We start from the raw sequence: 19,665 nt of genomic DNA, 5'->3' as shown, positions 1-19,665 counted from the left end.
TTTAGGATGAGGACCCCAAGGGGTGCCTGCTGGGCTGTTGTCACTGTAGACAGGACTCCTGCTGCCACCACCACTGTCCCCTCCCCAATTCTGTCCTCTCCACTAGACTTTCTGTCATCTTTAGTTTCCCTGGAGTTTTTCAGATTCCAAACCGTCTTTGCTCGTACTTCTGTACATGCCTGCTCCCTGAGCCCTGCTGATCCACCCCAGAGGGGTACACACAGAACTATTTTTCAGCACACCAACATTCCACACAAAACTATCTTATGAGCCTTCAGATTCTTCTTCATCAGAGGACATTCCCAAGGACTTTCCCTAGCTCTGCACTGCCCTTGTGGGCAGACTAGACATTTGTGGTTACCAGGCCGTGTGAGTCGGGCAGCACGCGCAGATAACTGAGGATGGTACCCTGAAGCTCTGCAGCAGGATCCCCATCTTGGGTTGGAGGCCTCATGACAGCAGCACAGTTCTGGAATGTTCTGTCCTGAAGCAAATCCTGGCGTGAACAGAGCCACACCTACAGGTCTTATTCTCGCTGACCAGCCGCACAGGACCAAGCTGGGCCAAAGGATCTTGCTCTAGATCTGGATACCTTTTCTTTCTTTTTCCTGCCTAAGTGCTCTGGCTTTGGGTGTGTGCTTTTGACAAATTCATAAATTCATTCACTCCATTTCACAAATGTTTGACTGTTTGCTATATAACACACACTGGGGTTATGTCAGCAAACAGTCCAGACTTCACAGCTGTCATCATTTTAGTGTTTTATGTGAGAAGGAATTTAGTGCCAGGAAGAAAATAAGACCAATAAGGGGGATAAGGAGTGTGTGTGGGTGTGTGGGTGTGTGACTGAGTATGTGTGTTTATGGGTCTGTGTGCATGTGGGAGGGGGTGTTTGCCATTTTAAAGATGTTTGGGAGTATGAAACAGGTCAAGAGTTTCCTGTAGAGTCACAGCGTGTTTGCGGGGAGGGGTATGCACAGGGTTGCCTCTGACTGCTCTTTCCTTGATACGGAGGGGTGGGGTGGGTTGGAGGGGCGCTCTCACCAGGGCAGGTGAGACTGGAATGAGAGGGAGGAGTCATGTCCGCCTTATTGACTGGTTTAGTTCCTGATAGACTCTCTACAGCCTCCCCAGTCCCTTTCTAATGGCCTTTCCCCAGTCTTACAGGAAGGTGTGTGAGACAGAAAGAGACAATCAGGTGTTCTTGGCAGAAACATGAGCAAATGAAAATTGGCTTATGAGGAAAACATCAATAGTAATAACTTCCTGACCCCCGTCATGAGGCACACACTCATTTTAGTTCATACACCAGCACTAGTAAGAAAGGTGAGGCCACGAGACCACAACCTCTGCGGGGACTCGGGGCGCGCAGCGGACCCTGGCTGTGGCCTGGGGCTGCGCGGAGAGCGCACGGGGCCAGGAACTGGTTGCAGCGCGCACCTAGCGGTGACTGCGGGGCCCGCCGCCGGCCCTGCGCGGGGCGGGGCCTGCAGGGGGGCGGGCCCTCGGCGGCCCCTCCTCCCGGGCGAGCGCGGCAGGCCCGGGTTAAAGAGGCTCGCGGAGGCGGGCGCGGTAGACACTGCTGTGGCGCGCGGAGGAGTGGCGCACGTGCCTCCGGGAGTTCTGCCCCGGGTTCCCTCAGCTCCTTTCCCTCCCGCGAGCCGAGGCCCTGCCACGGCCCCTTCTGTGTCCGCCCACCCCTGGCGCGCGTGAGAAGGGTCCACACAGCTCCCCCGCGCTCAGTGGACCAACTTGGAGCCGCAACTTTGTTGGTGGAGCCGCGCCGGGTTGAACGGAGCACTGCGCATGCGGAGCTCCAAATTCAAACAGCTGTTTCCAGGGGCTGGAGGGCGGGTGGGACTGGGAGCCGCTGGGGCTAGGGGAGGCTTTCTCCAGGAGGCGGCCTCTCGGGAGCCATGGTGGACCGGGGCCCTCTGCTTACCTCGGCCATTATCTTCTACCTGGCCATCGGGGCGGCGATCTTCGAGGTGCTAGAGGAGCCGCATTGGAAAGAGGCCAAGACAGACTACTATACCCAGAAAGTGCATCTGCTCAAGGAGTTCCCGTGCCTGGGCCAGGATGGTCTGGACAAGATCCTGCAGGTGAGCCGGAGGTTTAGGAGTGCTGAAGGGGAGTCCCTCGCAGCTTTGGATGACCCTCACTCTCTGTGGGTGGTGCTGGGGGGTGATCGGTGAGGATGTCTCACCGTGAGTCTGACCACTGGAATCCGTCGTTCTCTCGTGGACACAGGAATAAACGCACGCGCGCGGAGACTCTTTGGAACCCAGTTTGTGCCTAGAGAGAACTTAGGCTTGACCCGGCCCCGAGGTGGCTCTGTGTGGGTGCGCGGGTATCTCCCTGGTTGGAGGAGGCTTTGGGGCGGATAAGGGCGTTTATCTTCCCTTGGAGACGCTCCCAGAGTTCGGGGTACCAGCCGGGTGCCACCCCCTCGCGTCTCCACCTCCCAGCTCCCGGGCCAGCGGCAGCCCGCCGGCTCTTTTTCGGCCTTTCTTCACCAGCCCGGGGGAATGGCGCGAGGCTCCCTCGCCCCTCGCAGGGCTCGGGATGGGGGGGGGCGGTCCGGGGCTCCGTCGGGCCTGACCCCTCCGGGATGCGGGCTGGTGGCGGGAACGCTGGGGACTCGCGCAGGCTTCCGGGAAGGCTTATCTCTTGGAGACATCCCCGAAGGGCTTGGAGTTCAACTTTGTGAAAGTAACCAGTGGAACAAAAGGACAGCACCCGGGGCGTCCCTTTTCGGGGGTGGGGGAAGGGAGGAGAGGTTGTGCAGAATGGGAGGTGGTGGGAGAGTTTCTCCTCCGTGTTGGGGTAGATTCGTATGTACTACAGTTGACATTAATCCCACTGGGATAAACTGCGGGGCTTGTTTGGGGACCGAAGGCCTGTACCCCAGTTTCTCGAAGGTTCTTAACTTTAACCGTTCACCCTCCTTGGCCTACCGTGATGGCCTCCCTCCAGCGTAACCTCCAGACCTGGGTAAGAGCTGGTGAAGGCTCTAGGTGGTGAGGTGGAGTACAGATATCCTCCAAGGTGTGACATTTCTCTTGGGGTGAAAGAGGTCAGAAAGGAACTTTGATGAGGAACAAGGTTTAATCTACTTTGCCTCCCCCATCCTCTATGGCTGTGTAGTTGCCTCTCATTTTTCCCGCCTCCATGTCCCTGTATGTAAAATGGGAACGAACCTGTCTTCATCTGTCTTTCCTGCTCTGGTCTGTTGGAAGGTTGAAAGCATTAGAAAGCATGACAGTGTCTTGCCTGTGGATTCCCCTTATGGTCCCCAAATCGATGGTCACCTAAATACCCCAGGTGAGCTTATAGGTGCCTGCTGGCAGCTGGTCAAATAAATTTGTCCTCTTAGGAGCCAGTGGAAGATTTAGGTTAGAAGGTTGGGTGTTGGATTTTAGTGGCGAGTCTCCTGTCTGGGAGCAGTTTCCAGGGCTGGGGGCTGTTGGGAGATGAGTTTGGTGGGAGGATGCGCTTCAGGAGGGAGCTGGGTGAGGTCAGTCCTAAAAGCAGGAGATCTGGGTGGCTGCGCTTTCCTTGGGTTGGGTGTCTGCCCTGTGTGTGCGTGTTGGGGGGGGTCACTTTATAATTTCCCTTGAGGAAACAATTCCTCTGGAGAAGAGTTGTTGTTTACTTCACTCCAGGGCTTTGTTTAGAGGGGGAGGAAGGCAGGCGGGGATGATAAAGAATCGAGCTGCCCTCGAAGTGTTTCCCTCTTTGCTGCTCCTCTGCCGCTGCAGGGGAAGGAAGGAAAGAATTCAAGGCTGAATGTGGGAAAATAAACTTCAAAACACGAGGAGTAGGGAAAGGGGGGGCGGAGTGGTCCGGGTGAGGCACCCGGGTGCAGCTGGTGGTTATAGCTTTGGAGGTTAGACAGCTTTCTTAAGGTGTTGAAGCAAGCAAGAAGCCTGACATTTTTGAGGTCATTTTAAATCCGCCAGCAATTAGCACCCCCCTATCCCCTCCCTCCCCCCCCAAATCCAGCAGGTAACTTTAGGAAAAAGATTTGGGCCTCAGGTTAGTTTGATTGGGACATGCTTATAGACAGGCCAGCCTCTCAAGCCATATCCAACATGGCAAGTCCCCTCCCTTCATAGGAAAAACCCCAGAAATGAGAATGAACCAGTGGAAGCGTTATGCCAGCATTGCTTTCCGTCCACAGAAACCTGCCTGGCATTGCTCTCTGATGTGGGACTTGGGGCACTGCTTCAGGTCTCAGGAAATTGGTTTAAGGAAAATGAAAACTCAAAAATCTTCTTACCCATATAGCTGCTCCAGCATTTTCCACCTGAATTCTGTGTTTTTATCAAGTTCGGAATAATCACCTTTGTAATCCTAACAGAGTCCCTGGTTAGGAATTCCTGGGGTGGGGGCCAACCCCCTGCCTCTAGGGCTGTTGGTAGGGAGGGGGGAGTGCAACCTGGTTATGAGGTTTTTCTTAGAGTGGAAATTTTGTGTGTTCTTTCAAAGAGAGAGAGGGAGTTAAGGCCCCCCTTCTTTAGATCTTTGGAAATAGTCCCTGAGTTGTCAGGTGCTTCCTCCCTCGGTGCTGTGGTTGCACTGAGGCGGAGGAGGCTGACTTTCAGTCGCTCTGTGCCACTCTGGCCCCAGGCCACGTGGTCGCCCTCCTTCCAGCCTTTGGAGCCATCTTGAACCCTTGCTCCCAAGCCTGCTCCTCCAGCTGCTGGGTGACCCGTTCCCCCAGCCTCTTCCTAAATTGCAGAGGCTCCCACAAGAGGAGTTGGCATTGGCTGAGCACCTGGCATGTTGGGCATTGTGGGCGGCAATCAACATTTTACGAGAGAGGTCCTAAGCTGGTTTTGCCATCTGGTTTGGCCATTTACCCATCCAACCATTTGACTTGGCCTCTCTTTCCTCATCTGCAAAGTGAGGGTCTGGCGAGGTTCGGATAAGTGGGATAAGTGGCATCGGGTGTGAAAACACCGAGCGTCCCATCACTGCACACGCTGAGGACACGGTGACCAGGGCTGCCTTCTAGGTGCTTTACCTGCCTGAGTCAGGTACTCTTTATAGCACCCTTATGTGTTCAGATAAGGAAACTGAAGCTCAGGGGAATGACCAGGAGGGCACACACAGACTTGGCTAAGACCTGGACATCTGCCACCAGAGCCTGCTCCTTGTCCATACACCCTCGCTCTCCCCCTTAGGCATGTGAAGCTGTTGGTCTGTCGGTGAGCTTAATAAATTGGTTCTGCTGGACTCTGGTCGGCTGGGCAATTCTATGTTCTATTTCCCCTAGAACAGGCAAGGGCATGCAGGCGTCTCCTATGTTGTGCCTGGCTGAGTTGGCACCTCCTCCCTTACGGCAGCCATCCACCCCACCCCACTTCTCCTTGAGAAGCACAGAAGAACCAGAGGGTTGGGATGCCGGGCAGGAATGAACTTTTTTCAACCTTCACCTCTGCAGCGATCCTAAACAGGAAGGTTTTCCAGGGCTGACTGTGTGCCAGGACTTTGAATAAGCACTTTACCTATGCTTTGATTTTTATCTAGTCTTCTCTTTTCAGTCAAGATGAAGACTTGAAGAGATGATGTAATTTGCCCAGGATCTTACAGTACAGGGTCAGGTTTCAAATTGAAGTGAAATTGAAGTATATTGCAGAATATATGGGAACTAGCCAACAAGTGTTTATTAAGCGCCTGCTGCGTGTGCGGCAGTGGGCAGAGCACTGGAAATGCAAGGATGAATTAGACACAGCCAGGCTCAGACTGGTGTGCTGGAGAGAAAATGGAAAAAGCCACCTTGACAAGACAGTGCGCCAGGGCCCCCAGGTCCAGCCTGACTTTAGGGGGAGCTCTCAGGGGGAGATGCCCTCCAGCCAGAGTGGGATCTTGATCACTATATGGTTTTTTTTTATTGTTTGTTTTCTGGCAGCGCCTTACCCCACAGCCTGGAGTAGGAAATGGCCACCCACTCCAGTATTCTTGCCTGGAAAATCCCATTGACAGGGAAGCCTGGTGGGCTGCAGCCTGTGGGGTCCCAAAGAGTGGGACCCAACTGAGTGTCTGAGCACACCCCACGGCATGCAGGACCTTAGTTCCCCAACCAGGGCTCGAACCCGTTCCCCCTGCAGTGGAAGCGCAGAATCCTAACCCCTGGACCACCAGGGGATTCCCAAGAGTGGGAACTGGGAATTTATGAGGCTGTCAGAGAAGAGGGCGTCAGAGGAGGAGATGGTGGACGTTATCACTGATGGAATGAACCGGAACTTGGGCAAACTTCAGGAGATGGTGAGGGCCAGGGAGGCCTGGCGTGCTGCAGTCCATGGGGTCGCAGAGAGTCAACACGACTGGGTGACTGAACAACAACACAGCAGGAGAGCGGGAAGAGGATCCTAGCCGACGGCCAGGAGGGAGACCACAGGCTTCACGATGTGGCTCTTGGGAATCCTTTGTTTCCTGGGGGTGCCGGGGTAACCCCAGGCCCTGCCTTCTGCTGGGGCACCCCACCCCTGACCAGGTTTTCTTAGACTGCTCACAGAGCTGACCCATTCCTGGAAGCCTCTTGGATCCCGCCGGCCTCCTTACCTGCCTCGTCCTTTTCCGAGGTTTTCTGTATGTGCCCAGTCGCTCTCCTTTTATCTTCTGCACCCTTCACGCTCCCCCACACATATTCTAGTCCACAGTGTAAGGCTGATTCCAACACTGAGGCTCTGACACCAATCCTCCTCCTAAAAGTTTAAAAAAATTTAACTACGAATCATGTAAAATTACATCTGACCGAATGCTCAGACTGGGCACATGACTTGAATTTGGTGGTGGGGGGCGGGGGGGACCTAGGGTTAACATGAAAGCCTCTTTTGTTTCAAGCCTTGCTGGAAATTGTAATGCGCACAGGTCCACTTAACTGCCTTTGTAAGTAAAGGGAGCACAATCGATCTTTTGATTATCCAGGATCACAGAAGCCTCTGGGTCATTCATTCGAAACTGAACTCTCACCGTCGAGGACTGCAGAAGTGGGAAGTGAAGAGGCTGGGTGTTTTTTTTTTCTTGTTTTTTTTTTTTTTTCCATTTATTTTTATTAGTTGGAGGCTAATTACTTTACAATATTGTAGTGGTTTTTGTCATACATTGACCTGAATCAGCCATGGATTTACATGTTCCCCATCCCGTTCCCCCCTCCCACCTCCCTCTCCACCCGATCCCTCTGTGAAACAGATCATCAGCCCAGGTTGGATGCACGAGACAAGTGCTCAGGCCTGGTGCTCTGGGAAGGTTGGGGTTTTTTGAGAGGAAACAGAAGAGGTTCTTTCCGAAAGGCCCATTTTCTTGTTTATGTTCTGCTCAACGTCGAGGGCAGCCAAAATAATAATAAAAAAAAAATTCTCAGATTGATAAATTTGCGTTGGTTAACTACTCTGGTTAGAATTTTAACAGTTAAGGTGAATTTTTATTGAATCATTTTAAGAGTTTTACTAGAGCCCTTAGGATGACTACAGATGGCGTAGTAATAGAGGCTTATTGAGGGCAGAGATTAGCAGGTGTTGAAAGGTTCTCATGGGGGTGGGGGGAGTCCTATAGGAGGGGGGCACAAGGGAGGTGATGACTGCTGCTTCTTAGTATTTTCCTGGGGTTTTGCCCTATTTATAGTCTGGCGTTTAAAAGAAACACAGTCCTCCGGTTTTGGAGGCTGCGCTTGGCTGGCTCTGACCTCAGGCCAAGAGCTTTCATCTTGATCTTGGTTGTTTGCTGTTAGATTGGCCTCAGCCTTTGAACTCGATGTGTGTGGTGAGGGGGCGGGGGAAGCAGGGGACAGGGAAATACAAGGCTTTGGGGAACAGGGAAGCCAGGCTCCTGAGACGGAACCCCAAGGAGAGTCTTTGTACAAACTGAGATGCTAGAGCCGAGTAGTACCACGAGAACGGAGTGACGTCTATCACTGGGGTGGCAGAGAGAGGCCCCATGCGTAGGTGATCGAAGGAGAGCATGAAATAGCATGTGAACACCTCCAGATGTTCCTTTGGGGGAGCAGAGAAGACAGAGGCGAATTCCCTTGGAGATTTTTGCTGAGAGTCCCTCTGGACCACTGGAATAAGTGGAGGAGCCCTGACCTCCTCATTCTCCCCAAGGATGCGTTGACACAGATAAGAGGACCCGCTGCTCTCGGCAGGCGTGTTTGTCCCACTGCCACTTGGCTTATCGGTGTGGGCCCCTCACTGTTGCTGAGTCGCCGTGCAAGCTGTGTGTCTGATGGCGACGGGTGGCCTCAATGCATGGCGTTCTATCACCTTCACAGGTTGCTTATTGGAAACAGTGCTTGACACACAGCAAGCCTCATGAAGTGTTAGCTGCCGCTGCCACTGAGCTCCTAAATGCCACTTCTACGTGATGCCCCATCCATACCCCAGTGTAGAGGGCACAGTCAGAAGATCTTCCTAGAGCAGAAGAAAGGGCAGCTGACTTTCTTTTTTTTAAATTATAGTGAAAAGCACATACCAAAGTATATATACCCCTTTTATCTTTTTTTTGAGTGCTGTTCAGTAGTGTTACGTGTATTCACGTTACTGTGAAACAGATCTCCACAATTTTTTCATCTGGGAAAACTGATACTCTAGACCTGTTAAACAGCTCTCCTTCCCCCCACCTCACCCCAGGGCTGAGTTTTACTTTCATTTACTTTCTGTTTCTCTGAATTTGGCTACTCTAGACACCTTACAAGTGGAATTGCATAGTGTTTATATTTTGGTGTAAAATGGTGCAACCACTACGGGAGACAGTATAGAGATTCCTCAGAAAATTAAAAATAGACTGCCGGGTGTGTGTGTTCAGTCGTGTCCATTTCTTTGCAATTCAATGAACCGTGGCTTGCTAGACTCCCCCAGGCAAGAATACTGGAGTGGGTTGCATAACTTCTTCCTGGGGGTTTCCAGACCCAGGGATCGAACCTGCGTCTCCTGCATTGCAGGCAAATTCTTTACCATCTGAGCCACCAGGGAAGCCCATATGATCTAGCAATTCCACTTCTGGGTGAACCACCTTTGTATGAATTTTATTTATTTGAAGATTTGAGGGGGGGGTTGTGGACCATTCATCTTTATTGAATTTGTTCCAATATTGCTTCTGTTTTATTCTGTTTTATGTTTTGTTTTGTTTTGGGTTTTTTTTTTGGCTAGGAGGCCTGTAGGATCTTAGCTCCTTAACTAGGGATTGAAGGCGAAGTCTTAACCACTGGACGGCCAGGGAAGTCCCTCCGCCACCCTTGTGAAAAAGCTACAGAGAGGGTAGGATGGAGGATCCATTTTCATTGCAGCCCTCAGGGAGGTGTGAAAGTGCCTGATGGTTCTGGGCTGCAGCCACAGGACAGAGGGGTGAGGGTCAGATGACCAGGCTCTCTGGGTTGAGCCAAAGAATTTGAACTCAATGAATTTTTGCAACTTTCCAGTAAGGGAATGAACAGCATTTCAGAAAGATTCCTCTTCCTTCAACTGTTTGCAACTTAAAAGCTGTTTGCAACTTAAAAGAAGTGGAGCATTCTGTTCTAAACTGACGTTTCTGCAGGCTGATCCTTTCACCCCCCCTGGGTGTTCTGATAAAGAGCCTCCTCCCCCTTTCTCTTGATGTGACGGAGTGTGGTTTTTTCCACTGAAGCCCACGGAGCTCACAGCCCCGTAAAAGAGCCCACCCACACTCCCTTACACTCAGCCTGCAGTTAGGGTACCTTTCTCTCCCTTCCTTGTTGGTCCAGGTCTGGGTCCCCCACATTGATGATGACATTCCCAGATGATGCCTTAGTTGCCTGTTTTGGTAATCATGGTGGGTGGTGTGCTTCAGCTCCGAATAGCTGCCTGAGGTGTCTCGGCTTTTTGTGAGCAATTCATCTGACATCCCAAACCTCAGAGACCTGGGCAGAGTTGGGGGCTCACTAGGGGGCCCCTGCCTGCCAGCTGTCACTTCGGTACGACAGAAACCTCACTTCGAAGCCTCAGAAACCAGATGAACCCTCTGGAGTTCAGTCTAGCTAGGGAGAGAAACAGGACCATGGTGGTGAAATGAGGGGAAATATAGTCCTGGTGCCAAGTGATGGGTTGCAGATGGTGAGGCTGGAGAGATGGACGAGGGTCAGGGGGTCCCAGATGATTCAGTTCCTGTTTCCTGAGGGCTGCCTGTAGAGCCCTGTGGGCTGTGGTGGGGAGGGGTCTGGCTCTGAGCAAAACATTGCAGCTGCCCTCAGGGAGCCCTTACTCTAGAGAAAGACAGGTAAGGAGCTTGTTACCTGAGTGGTGTTCATAGGTGCTGGAGGTTCCAGGCGTGTACCGTTGAGAGGTGAATTTCTGCTCTTGAACTTAAAGTGGAGGGGGGAGCATTGAGGTGGGCAGAAGTGATGAGTGGAGTGGGCTGCAGCCCCCTTGAACTTTCTGCCAAATACCTCCCAGGTGCCAGGCTGGCTCTTACTTGATCTCATTGAACCTGTCCTGTGGGTTAGGTGTTACTGCTCTGCTGAGGTCAGGGGATTTACCCAGGGCAGCATGGTTAGCTGGAGGCTGAGAGTCACCCTGCCTTGCTGATTTCAGAGCCTTGGATCTGAAGGGAGGTAGAGTCAGGAGGTGGAAGTGATGGGAGTGAGCAGGGGTTGGGGCCCGAGGGTGGGGGTGATTCCACCTAACAGTTACTGAGCACTTGCTTCACCAGCAGCAGTGGGAATGGTTTGTGTGCATCATCTCATAGTCCTGGGGCAACCCTCTGCTGGAGGTGCTCTTAGCAACCCCATCTTAGGGCAAGAGCAACCGACTGGCTCCTACAACTTCACCCTTTTGCCCGAGGAGGTGGAAGAATGTGGATTTGAACCCAGAGCCCACACTCTGAAACATACAAAAACAAGGAGCAAAGGCCCGGAGGTGGGAAAGTACAGGGTGTGTGTGGCGGCTGCAGAATCCTAGGGTGCATCGGGAGGTTCTCTTTGTGATTGGCTGAATACTTAGCCGTGTGACTTTGGGCAAGTCAGTCTCCTAATCTGTGAAATGGGTCTGTAGTATAGCATTACCCTCATTCCTGCAGAATCCATGTAAACACACTTGACCGGCCCAAGCAACTGGTGATTTCCTGTTAGCTGCTGCTCTTGTTACCAAAAGCTCGGCCTCTCTGTACACCAGTCCTGAATCGAATCCCAGAGACAGAGTTTGGGCTGAAGTAGAAAAGGATAGCTTTATTGTGCTTTGCCAGGCAAAGGGAAACACACTGAGCTTCTGTCTCGAAAAAAATAGGTGTCTCTTGAAATAGTAGGTGTCTCTCATCAAAGAACTTGATGAGGGTTTAGAATAGTGAGTCAAAAGTGGGATTTCTTTGACGGGATTAGGGTGTGCAGAGTTTCAGGTGGTCAACTCCTAATATTGATAAGTTTCTCTGGTCCCTTTAATCTTGCCTTAGATGGTTTCATGGCTGCTCCTTCCCTGATTAGCCGCCATTCCGAATCTGCCCTTTGGAACTTGGGGAAGGTCATGGAGGCTGGAGTTTTGCCTGCAAGAAATGGGGGACAGAAAGGCGTCCAAGCTTGGGAACCCCACAGGGCCACACTCAGTTTCACTCTGGCACCTCCACCTCTGGGCTAGGGGCTGTTCCCGATGCCTACTTCAGGCCCCACCATGTATTGAGCTCCCAATCTGGAGATGGAGACACGGATGATAAAACCCACCAGAACTCCTGGTGGAGTCACCCACCATTTTTCATTTCCTGCAGACTCACCCACCTCCCAGGAGATAAGGAAGCAGAGCCCTGCCTCCTCCTCTGGAGAAAGGGGACGAGTCCTGGCTTATCCCAGGCCTGGGTTAAACCTCTTCCCTTCCGGAGGATCCTGGGTCCAGATGACCTCATGGGTGACATCCCTGGAGGGTTGGTCACACAGGATATGGGGTCTAAGTTGTGCCCTCCTTGGGGTCAGACACCACCCACCTCCCCTCTCCATGGGTCCTTGATAGCCAGGTCCCTTTGATTGGCTTTGAAGTGTGCATTCTGTTTTTCCCCTCCTCTCTCTAAATATTTGGGTTTCCTGCTGAAATATTTAGGCAGGATTGTGTACTTCTGGCTGCTGTCACCTCCCATGGCACTCTGTAATCATGCTGCCTAGCTGGCCCCTCCCGATAGGGCTGTGAGAAGCGGTGGGGGGGGGTGACCTGGGGGCAGGGTCAGCCTGGCTCTTCCTGTAGCCTAGTGGCTGGTCCTGTGGGTTGCCTGGGGACTGGTAGGCCAGCAGCTGGCGAGGACTCAGTGGAGCTCCTTCCTTCTCCTGTGTGCCCAGTGCTTGGGGCCAGAGCTGGGGCTGGGAAACCCTTGTCTGAACCTCTGTGAAGGGAATAGCTGCTTCTAACTCCAGTTCTGATTCTCCCTGCAGTACTGGTTTGTGCTGTGTGACCCTGGTCAGATTTCACCTCTCTGGACTCCACTTCCCTGGAGTGTGTGTGTGTGTGTGTTAGTCGATTAGTCGTGTCCGACTCTTTGCGACCCCATGGACGATAGCCCGCCAGACTTCTCTGTCCATGGGATTCTCCAGACAAGAATACTGGAGTGGGTGGCCATTTTCCTTCTCCAGGGGATCTTACTGATCCAGGGATCGAACCTGGGTCTCCTGCATTTGCAGGCAGATTCTTTACTATCTGAGCTATAGGGAAGTCCCACTTCCTTGAATTAAGTTCATCCATTCATTCAAGAAGGCTTAGCAGGCCTCTTAAATTAGGCCTAGCTAGGCTGCACACTTCCGTGGTGGCTCAGACAGTAAGGAATCTGTCTGCAATGCAGGAGACCCGGGTTCAATCCCCGTGAAGTCACAATGAGTTGGACACAGCTGAGTGACTAACACACACAGACCCAGCATAGACCGCAGGAGCCCCATGTGGGCAGAGGCTCATCTAGCCTAGTTCTAGCCCAGTAAGCGACTTGCTTGGAATCTGTCTCTGGGACCCCTGGGTGCCCAAGCAGTGTACCCAGCTCTGGTGGGGAGGCAGAGAGCTGTGTGGGCCTTTGGGTTGGAAGTCTAGTCACAAGGGATCCAACCTCCTACAAACTCAATGGCCATGAGTTTGAGCAAACTCTGGCAGATAGTGAAGGACAGGGAAGCCTGGCGTGCTTCAGTGCACGGGATCACAAAGAGTTGGACACGACTTAGCCATTGAACAACAACGAGCCTCCTGCAAGGTCAAGGTGGTTACCTGGGTAAACCAAACCAGCGAGCAGAAGGGAGGCGGCTTTCTCAAAATAAAGCTGCATGAGGTGGGGCCAAGTTGCCTGGTGGTCAAACAGTCTTTCAAGTCACACAGCCTTCGAAAGCTGGACCCTGAGCCTCTGGTTTCATCAGAAAGTGATGGTTCCCATCTCGCTGGGCAGAGAGACCACCCAAGGACACATGTGGAAGGTGTACTCTGATCTTTTCCCCTTTGAGGGACTTTACAAGACAAACAGCTCTACCTCTCTGGGTCTGTTTATCTCCAGGAGTCCCCTTACGCCTTTCCCCTGGGATTAGCAAGGCCCATCGTAGGGAGCAGGCCTAGGAGGCCTGTCCTCCCCACAGGAGGTGATTTCTGCTTTCAAGGAACTTGAGACAGAGCAGAGACCCAGTCCTTCCTCTATGCAGATGTTTACCCAGTGTGTGTGCAGGCCTGGTGGAAACCTGCTGCAAAAAGAGGATGAGCAGGTCCTCCCACCTGTCGGGGAATGTCCCCAGACGACGTGCCATGGAAACCACGAGGGCACGTGGACGTGCAGGGGGGTGGGGAGGGGAGAAGCAGGGAGAAAGGAGGAAGGCAGGGCTGTTCCTAACCCTTTGGCCTGACTGCAGCCTGCCCTGGGCCTTTTTTTACCCCATGGCCCACCCTCAGGGCTGAGCTGACTAGGATGTCAGCCCCAGGGGATGGAGCAGGACTGTTGCACAGCGTTGCATGCAGCACCTGGGTGACCTCTAGGGTTTGCAGCCCCCTGCGCCCCCTCCCCCCGATTCCCACCCTTGGCCTTACTATGGGCTTCTGCACAGCCACTCGTCTGAGGTGCCTTCCTGTGACCTCTGTGAGGTCTGACTGGGAAATGTCATCCCATTTGCTTGATGGGAAAACTGAGGCCTGGTGGGAAGGATTTATTCATTTATTGATTTTGGCTGTGGTGGGTTTTCTTTGCCGCACGCGGGCTTTCTGTAGTTGGGGTGAGTGGGAGCTCCTCTTCATTGCGGTGCCCAGGCAGTGGCTTCTCGTTATGCAGCTCAGGTTCTAGGCTCAGAGGCTTCAGTAGTTGCAATGTGTGAGCTCAGTAGATGTGGAGAATGGACTTAATTGTACAGCATGTGGGATCTTCCCTGACCAGGGATCGAACCTGTGTCCCCTGCGTTGCAAGGCACATTCTTAACCACTGGACCACCAGGGAAGCCCTGAACAGCCTTTAAATCAAAAATCTTCATGTGTGTTGGGTTGCCGAGCCTTTATTTCACTTACACTAAGCTGGCGTGATTTCCCAACCTGCCCTACCCCAGCACACCCTTTCCTGGAGCGCCAGTTTCCCTACCCACTAGTGAGTTTTTCTGGAATAAGAGGCAGAGGTTGAAATTGTGGTCATCCCCCTCCCCGCACAGGGTTTTTGGGGGCCATCCAGAGCCTGGGGCAGAATTGACCTGATGCCTCGCTGGTCCTTTGCAGGAACCTGCTCCCCAAGTGTTTGAGCCTAAGGAAGTGTTGTTGGCTGGTTTCTTGGAGGCTGGCGGGGATTGGGGAGGAGGAGGGTCAGGCTCTGGGCGCTCCTCCTGGCAGCAAGTCGTAAAATGTGAAGCTGTAGGGAGCTTAGTGGTTATCTAACTAGCCTCCCTTTACAGTCCTGGAGCCAAGGCCTTGGGAGGTTATGTAACTTTTCCAAGGTTACTGTGCTCTCCAGGGCAGGGCAGGTACAATAAAAGAGGAGGTATTGCTAAGTGGGGCAGTTGGGGAAGGCTTCTTGGAGGCAGTGGCCTCAGGAAGTGGGAGGTGGTCACTGCTGCAGCAGTCAGGGATTCCGATAGAGTTGCATCAGGACCACCGACTCAGAAAACCTGTCATGGTTTCCCCCGCAGACTTAGACCACACGGAGGCGGGGGGAGCAGAGTCCAGAGCATATGGGCCGTTGCAGAGACCTAGGCTCTCAGTCTGGTCCTTGCCAAGAGCCAGGGTCCTTGCAGCGGCCCCAAAAGATCTGGACTCTGCTCCCTATGGGGTCTTGCCTCTGTCTGGATCCCTACCCTTGATCCCTGCTGCAGACAGGAGGCTGTGCCCCTAGGGCGGGGGCGGGGGGAGCTGTCTAAAACCCTGCACACTCACAGCACGGCTCAACTTTTACCAGGAACTCAGGTCTGTGTCCGCTGATAACATAAGTCACCTTGCAGGTGGTGGCAGAGAGGCGTTCCAGCCGTCACTCGACAGCAGGGATCGCAGCTGGCACCTGGGGAAGGAAGGGCAGGTGGGAGCCGTCCCACACCGCAGGTACTCCCGACAGGGGGACCATAGGCGCTGTGCAAATTCACGTGCAGATAAGGCAACTGAGGCAGAGGATTAAAGAAATCATTCCCGGTCACGCAAAAGCTAGTTAGTGGCCTGAACCTAAGCCTCTGGGTTCAGAGCCCTGCAGAGTTGCCCCGTTTAGACTCCGTGGTGTCCTAGATCAGGGCCTGTTTTACCAGATGTACTGGGCCACCAGCCCCTCCTAGACATTGGGTTTCTCCTTGGACCCTGTTGGCTCTAGCCATCCCCTCCCCGCCCCCTCCGCCCAGAAGCTCACCGGGCTTGCTCACTGGCCCTTTGCTGAGCACCGCTCTCTTCAGCCTTTGTGAGTCCTGACACCGCTGTTTCCTGACCTGATTTAGGTTTGTTCACCATTTGCAGTGTGAAAGGTTTGAAAGCAGGAGAAACCTGGGTTAGGTAAGTAGGTACCACAGTTCAGGGCAGGTGTCGTCAGCTCCATCCCTGCCCCCCAGCCTGCTCCCCTGGCTTCTTTATGGACCTATCAGGCCCTGACCCTTCACTGCAGGACTTGTGGGTCAGGGCACCCAGAGACCAAGCTCTCAAGAAGAAAAATCAAAGACCTGGAAGGGGGAGATACAGCTTGCCTCTTGGCCGTGGGGTTCCTGTCTGAATCTCCCTGGCAGCTAAAGCCACACTTGTGACACGTCCCCCACTTGACTTCCCCAGGGCTAACCCCTCATGGGACTGTGGTCTCCCCTTTAACCCCCACCCGCTCAGATCTGCCTGCACAACTGGGGTCAGGCTGGCTATTTTGCGGTGAGCAGAGGACCCCCAGGGTGGGTGAGCCTTTCATGGATGTGAGTGTTGGTTTTGGCTTGGGTGCCCCTTGTGTCTGATTCAAGGTTCTTGTACCCCCCATGCCTCTGGGTGCAGGACGGCACCTGTTCAGACTAGCCGGAGGAGAAAGAACAGCAGCCCCATGCCCTCCCCATAGCTCCTGTTCAAATAAAACTCTCTCGCCTGCCTCCCGGGTCGAGGAATGCATCCTGACAGCGTTAGCTTTGGATGTGTGCCCTGCACCCACCCCCTGGCCCGCCAGCATCCCGCCCCCTCTGGAGCAGCGGGTGGAAGGGCTGCCTCTGGCCCAGGGAGAGTGCTGAGTGGGCTGAGCTCGCTGGTGCAGTAATGTCTTGTCAGCACCCCCCGGGGAGCAGGAAAAGGGAGGGTGTCCTGGTTATCAGCTTTTCAACACCCTCCCTCCCCCAGCCCCCAGACTCCAGCCACAGCCCTGAGATCTACTGAAGGGTGGCCTGAGGACCAAGGACGCAAAGACCGAGCCAGGTCCTGGGCCTGGCTGAGCGGACTTGCTGTGTCACTAGGCAGGGTCCCCGCCTCTCTCTGAGCCAAAGGACTTCTTCACTAAGGCAATTAGAGTCCCACTGAGCGCCAGCACTTTGCCCAGTGCTGGTTCAAGGTTTGTGGGAATTATGAGCCATGTTTAGATAATAGCCTTGCCTTTGAGGTTGGGCCAGGCCTGGTGGCTCAGTTGGTAGAATCTGCTTGCAATGTGGTAGACTCGGGTTCGATCCCTGGGTTGGGAAGATCCCCTGGAGAAGGAAATGGCAACCCACTCCAGTGTTCTTGCCTGGAGAATTCCATGGACAGAGGAGTCTGATGGGCTCCAGTCCATGAGGTCACAAGAGTTGTACATGACTTACCTACCTACCTACCTACCTACCTGTGGCCCTGCAATGTATATGAAGGCTTGTGCAGGTGTAGCAGGTTGTAGGGGCCTGTCATATGCTCCAAGGTAGAAATGTTGCTGTAGGTGGGGGATGGGGGGAGCTGCCAGGGAGGGCTCCCCTGACTTTGAAGGTTGCCTTCTATGGATCCCCTTATTTTCTGAGCGCCTCCTTGCCCCACATTAGAGCACATTGCTCTAGGGTTGTGCCTTGTCTGCACCCCTCCCCCTCTCCCATCGGGCCCTGGACTGTACCCCACTGGATTTGAAACGTCTCGCTGTGCGAGAGGGTAATGATTAATGGACATCCGAGCCACGATGCCGTATCTCCGTCTCCTTTGGCCTCTGTCCCCCAGCCCCCACGTCCCAAAGGAAGGACCATCAGAGCCCACCTCCAGTCTGGAGAACTCTTGTCTTTCCAGTGGGGGCCGTGCCTGGCCAGATTCTACCCCGACCCCGCAAGAACTCTGGGACTGCCCCCACCCCCCTGCTCCTCACGTGCACAGTGGCCCTGAGCGGGGACACTCTGCCCTCTGTTGGGATCGGTCCATAGGTTGCCTGGAGAAGTGCGTCAGTGTCCCTGTCCCCCACGCCCTGCCCCCTCTGCACCCCAGGTGTGCATGTCGGGACCCAGAGCTGGCTCCCCAGGCCCGTGCCAGGGCAACATCCAAGTCATGTGGGGGGCTGGGAGGGGTGGGCACTTGTGAGTCCTGCTCTAGACAGTGCCCGCCTCCACCAAGCCAGGGGTTCAGAGTTCAGAGGTTTCAGTGAGCAGTGCCCACTCTTTTTGGAATGCCTCAGAGCCTAGAGCTGCCTGATCCCCTGTCTCTTCTACTTGCTCTGTGTTGGAGTCATTGTGTCCAAGTCTGAAAATGTTCCCTTCCCGAAGCTGGTTTCCATCTGGGCACACACACTCCACTCCCCCCCAGCCCCCCCACATCATGCTCCCCCCACCTCACCCCCTGCTCTGCTTATAGTTGGATCCCTGCTTATTGAGTGACCCGGTGGGCTCTGACCTGTGGGGTGGGAGACCTTCAGACAGACCAGCAGGGGCACCTGCTGGGGCCCTGGAATGGGGGTGGTTTTCCAGGGCTTCGATTTGGTGTTCTCAGTGGGGCTGAGCTATGAGCCAGACTGGAAGTCAGACAGAAGCAAGACGGGGCGGGGAGGGCAGCCCAGACTCCCGTTTTCTGAGTTGGTGCCGTGTTCGGGTTGAATCACTGAAACGATGTGAAAACAGAAGGCAGGCAGTGCTGAATTGGAGGCAGCGTTATTGATGCCTTTTCTTTCTCTGCCTCCCTAATTTTCTGAAATGCTGTTGTATTGCAATTGTACTGTGAGAAATTGAATTTTCTGAAAGGGTAAGATGCACGCACATAGCATCAGCCACTTCTACCCTGGCTATTTTTAACGGGTGAGGTACAGAAAGCACAAGTAAACCTGGGTTTAACTGCGGCATGCACCCTGTATCACTTTTGAAACTAGTATCACTTTTGAAACTAGTATCACTTTTGAAATTGCTAAACAATGTGTGATTGTTTTTCAGTTCAGCTTCCGGAGGGCTGACTTCGTAGGCGGCAGGGCTGTTGAACTTTTTGTAGGCAGCCGGGCTGTTGAATACTTTGAAGAGAAGGGTCTCAAAGACTGGGGAAACCAGGCAGGCTTTCAGTGTACAGACCAAGAAGTCTGAGATTGAACATGATCTGGTAGTCACCAAGAAGAGAGTGTGGTTCCCCGGGAGAAGCCTTGCAGAGCTGGGGGAATCCCAGGGTCTGTCCCCTGTGTTGGGGTCAGTGTCTCCTACAAGGAAAGGGATGCTCTGGAGACCAAGGCCTCACTGTGTATTCAGCTCTTTTAAAATTCCCACTGGGGCCCAGGAAGACTTTGCCTCCTTGCCTTTGGGGATGGACTGCCCCATCCCCCGACCCCCCCCCCCCCCAAAAAAAAAAGAAAACGCAGGCAAAGGAAAGATTTGGGACAGTCCATGACCATGCATGTCATTCAAAGTCAAGAGTACGCTGCAGACTGTGGCCCAAGGCTTGGGTGAGCCCTGCGGGGCCGGGGGCCGGGGAGCAGGGTGGGGGAAGGCAGGCCCAGGATGTGTTGTATCTGACTGCATCAGTATGGTAATTACCATTCACAGGCCACAAATCAGTTTTAACGTGATATTACTAACTATTGTAGCTGTTTAGTTTTTTAATTAAAATTAATAAAATTTAGGGACTTCCTTGGCAGCTAAGACCCTGTGCTTCCAGTGCAGGGTGGGGTGTGGGTTCGATCCCTGGTCAGGGAGCTAAGATTCCACATGCCACACAGCATGGTCCCAAAATTAAAAAAAAAAATAAAATTAAATTAATAAAATTTGAACTTAGTTCCTCTGTCACACTGCCCACAATCCTAGGGCTCAGTAGCCACAGGGTTCCCTCAACACAGAGAGTCTGGTAGTGGAATCTGTTGAGGCTCCTAAGGGCACATTGGCTT

General features: G+C 53.4%; 1 protein-coding gene across 1 annotated transcript in view; it reads left to right on the top strand.

Moving 5' to 3' along the window:
- Positions 1-1,541: 1,541 nt before the first annotated feature.
- Positions 1,542-19,665, top strand: part of KCNK5 (potassium two pore domain channel subfamily K member 5) — a 40,952-nt gene continuing 22,828 nt past the window's right edge. Inside the window, exon 1 of the mRNA XM_043907370.1 lies at positions 1,542-2,102. Within this exon, the coding sequence (XP_043763305.1) occupies positions 1,917-2,102 (186 nt within the window). The 5' untranslated portion in view covers positions 1,542-1,916. The remainder of the gene's footprint in view (positions 2,103-19,665) is intronic.

This window comes from Cervus elaphus, chromosome 7 (assembly GCF_910594005.1).
Source record: "Cervus elaphus chromosome 7, mCerEla1.1, whole genome shotgun sequence".
Lineage (NCBI taxonomy): Eukaryota > Metazoa > Chordata > Mammalia > Artiodactyla > Cervidae > Cervus > Cervus elaphus.
Note: the sequence above shows the minus strand (reverse complement) of the source record. Positions and strands in the feature narration are given on the sequence as shown.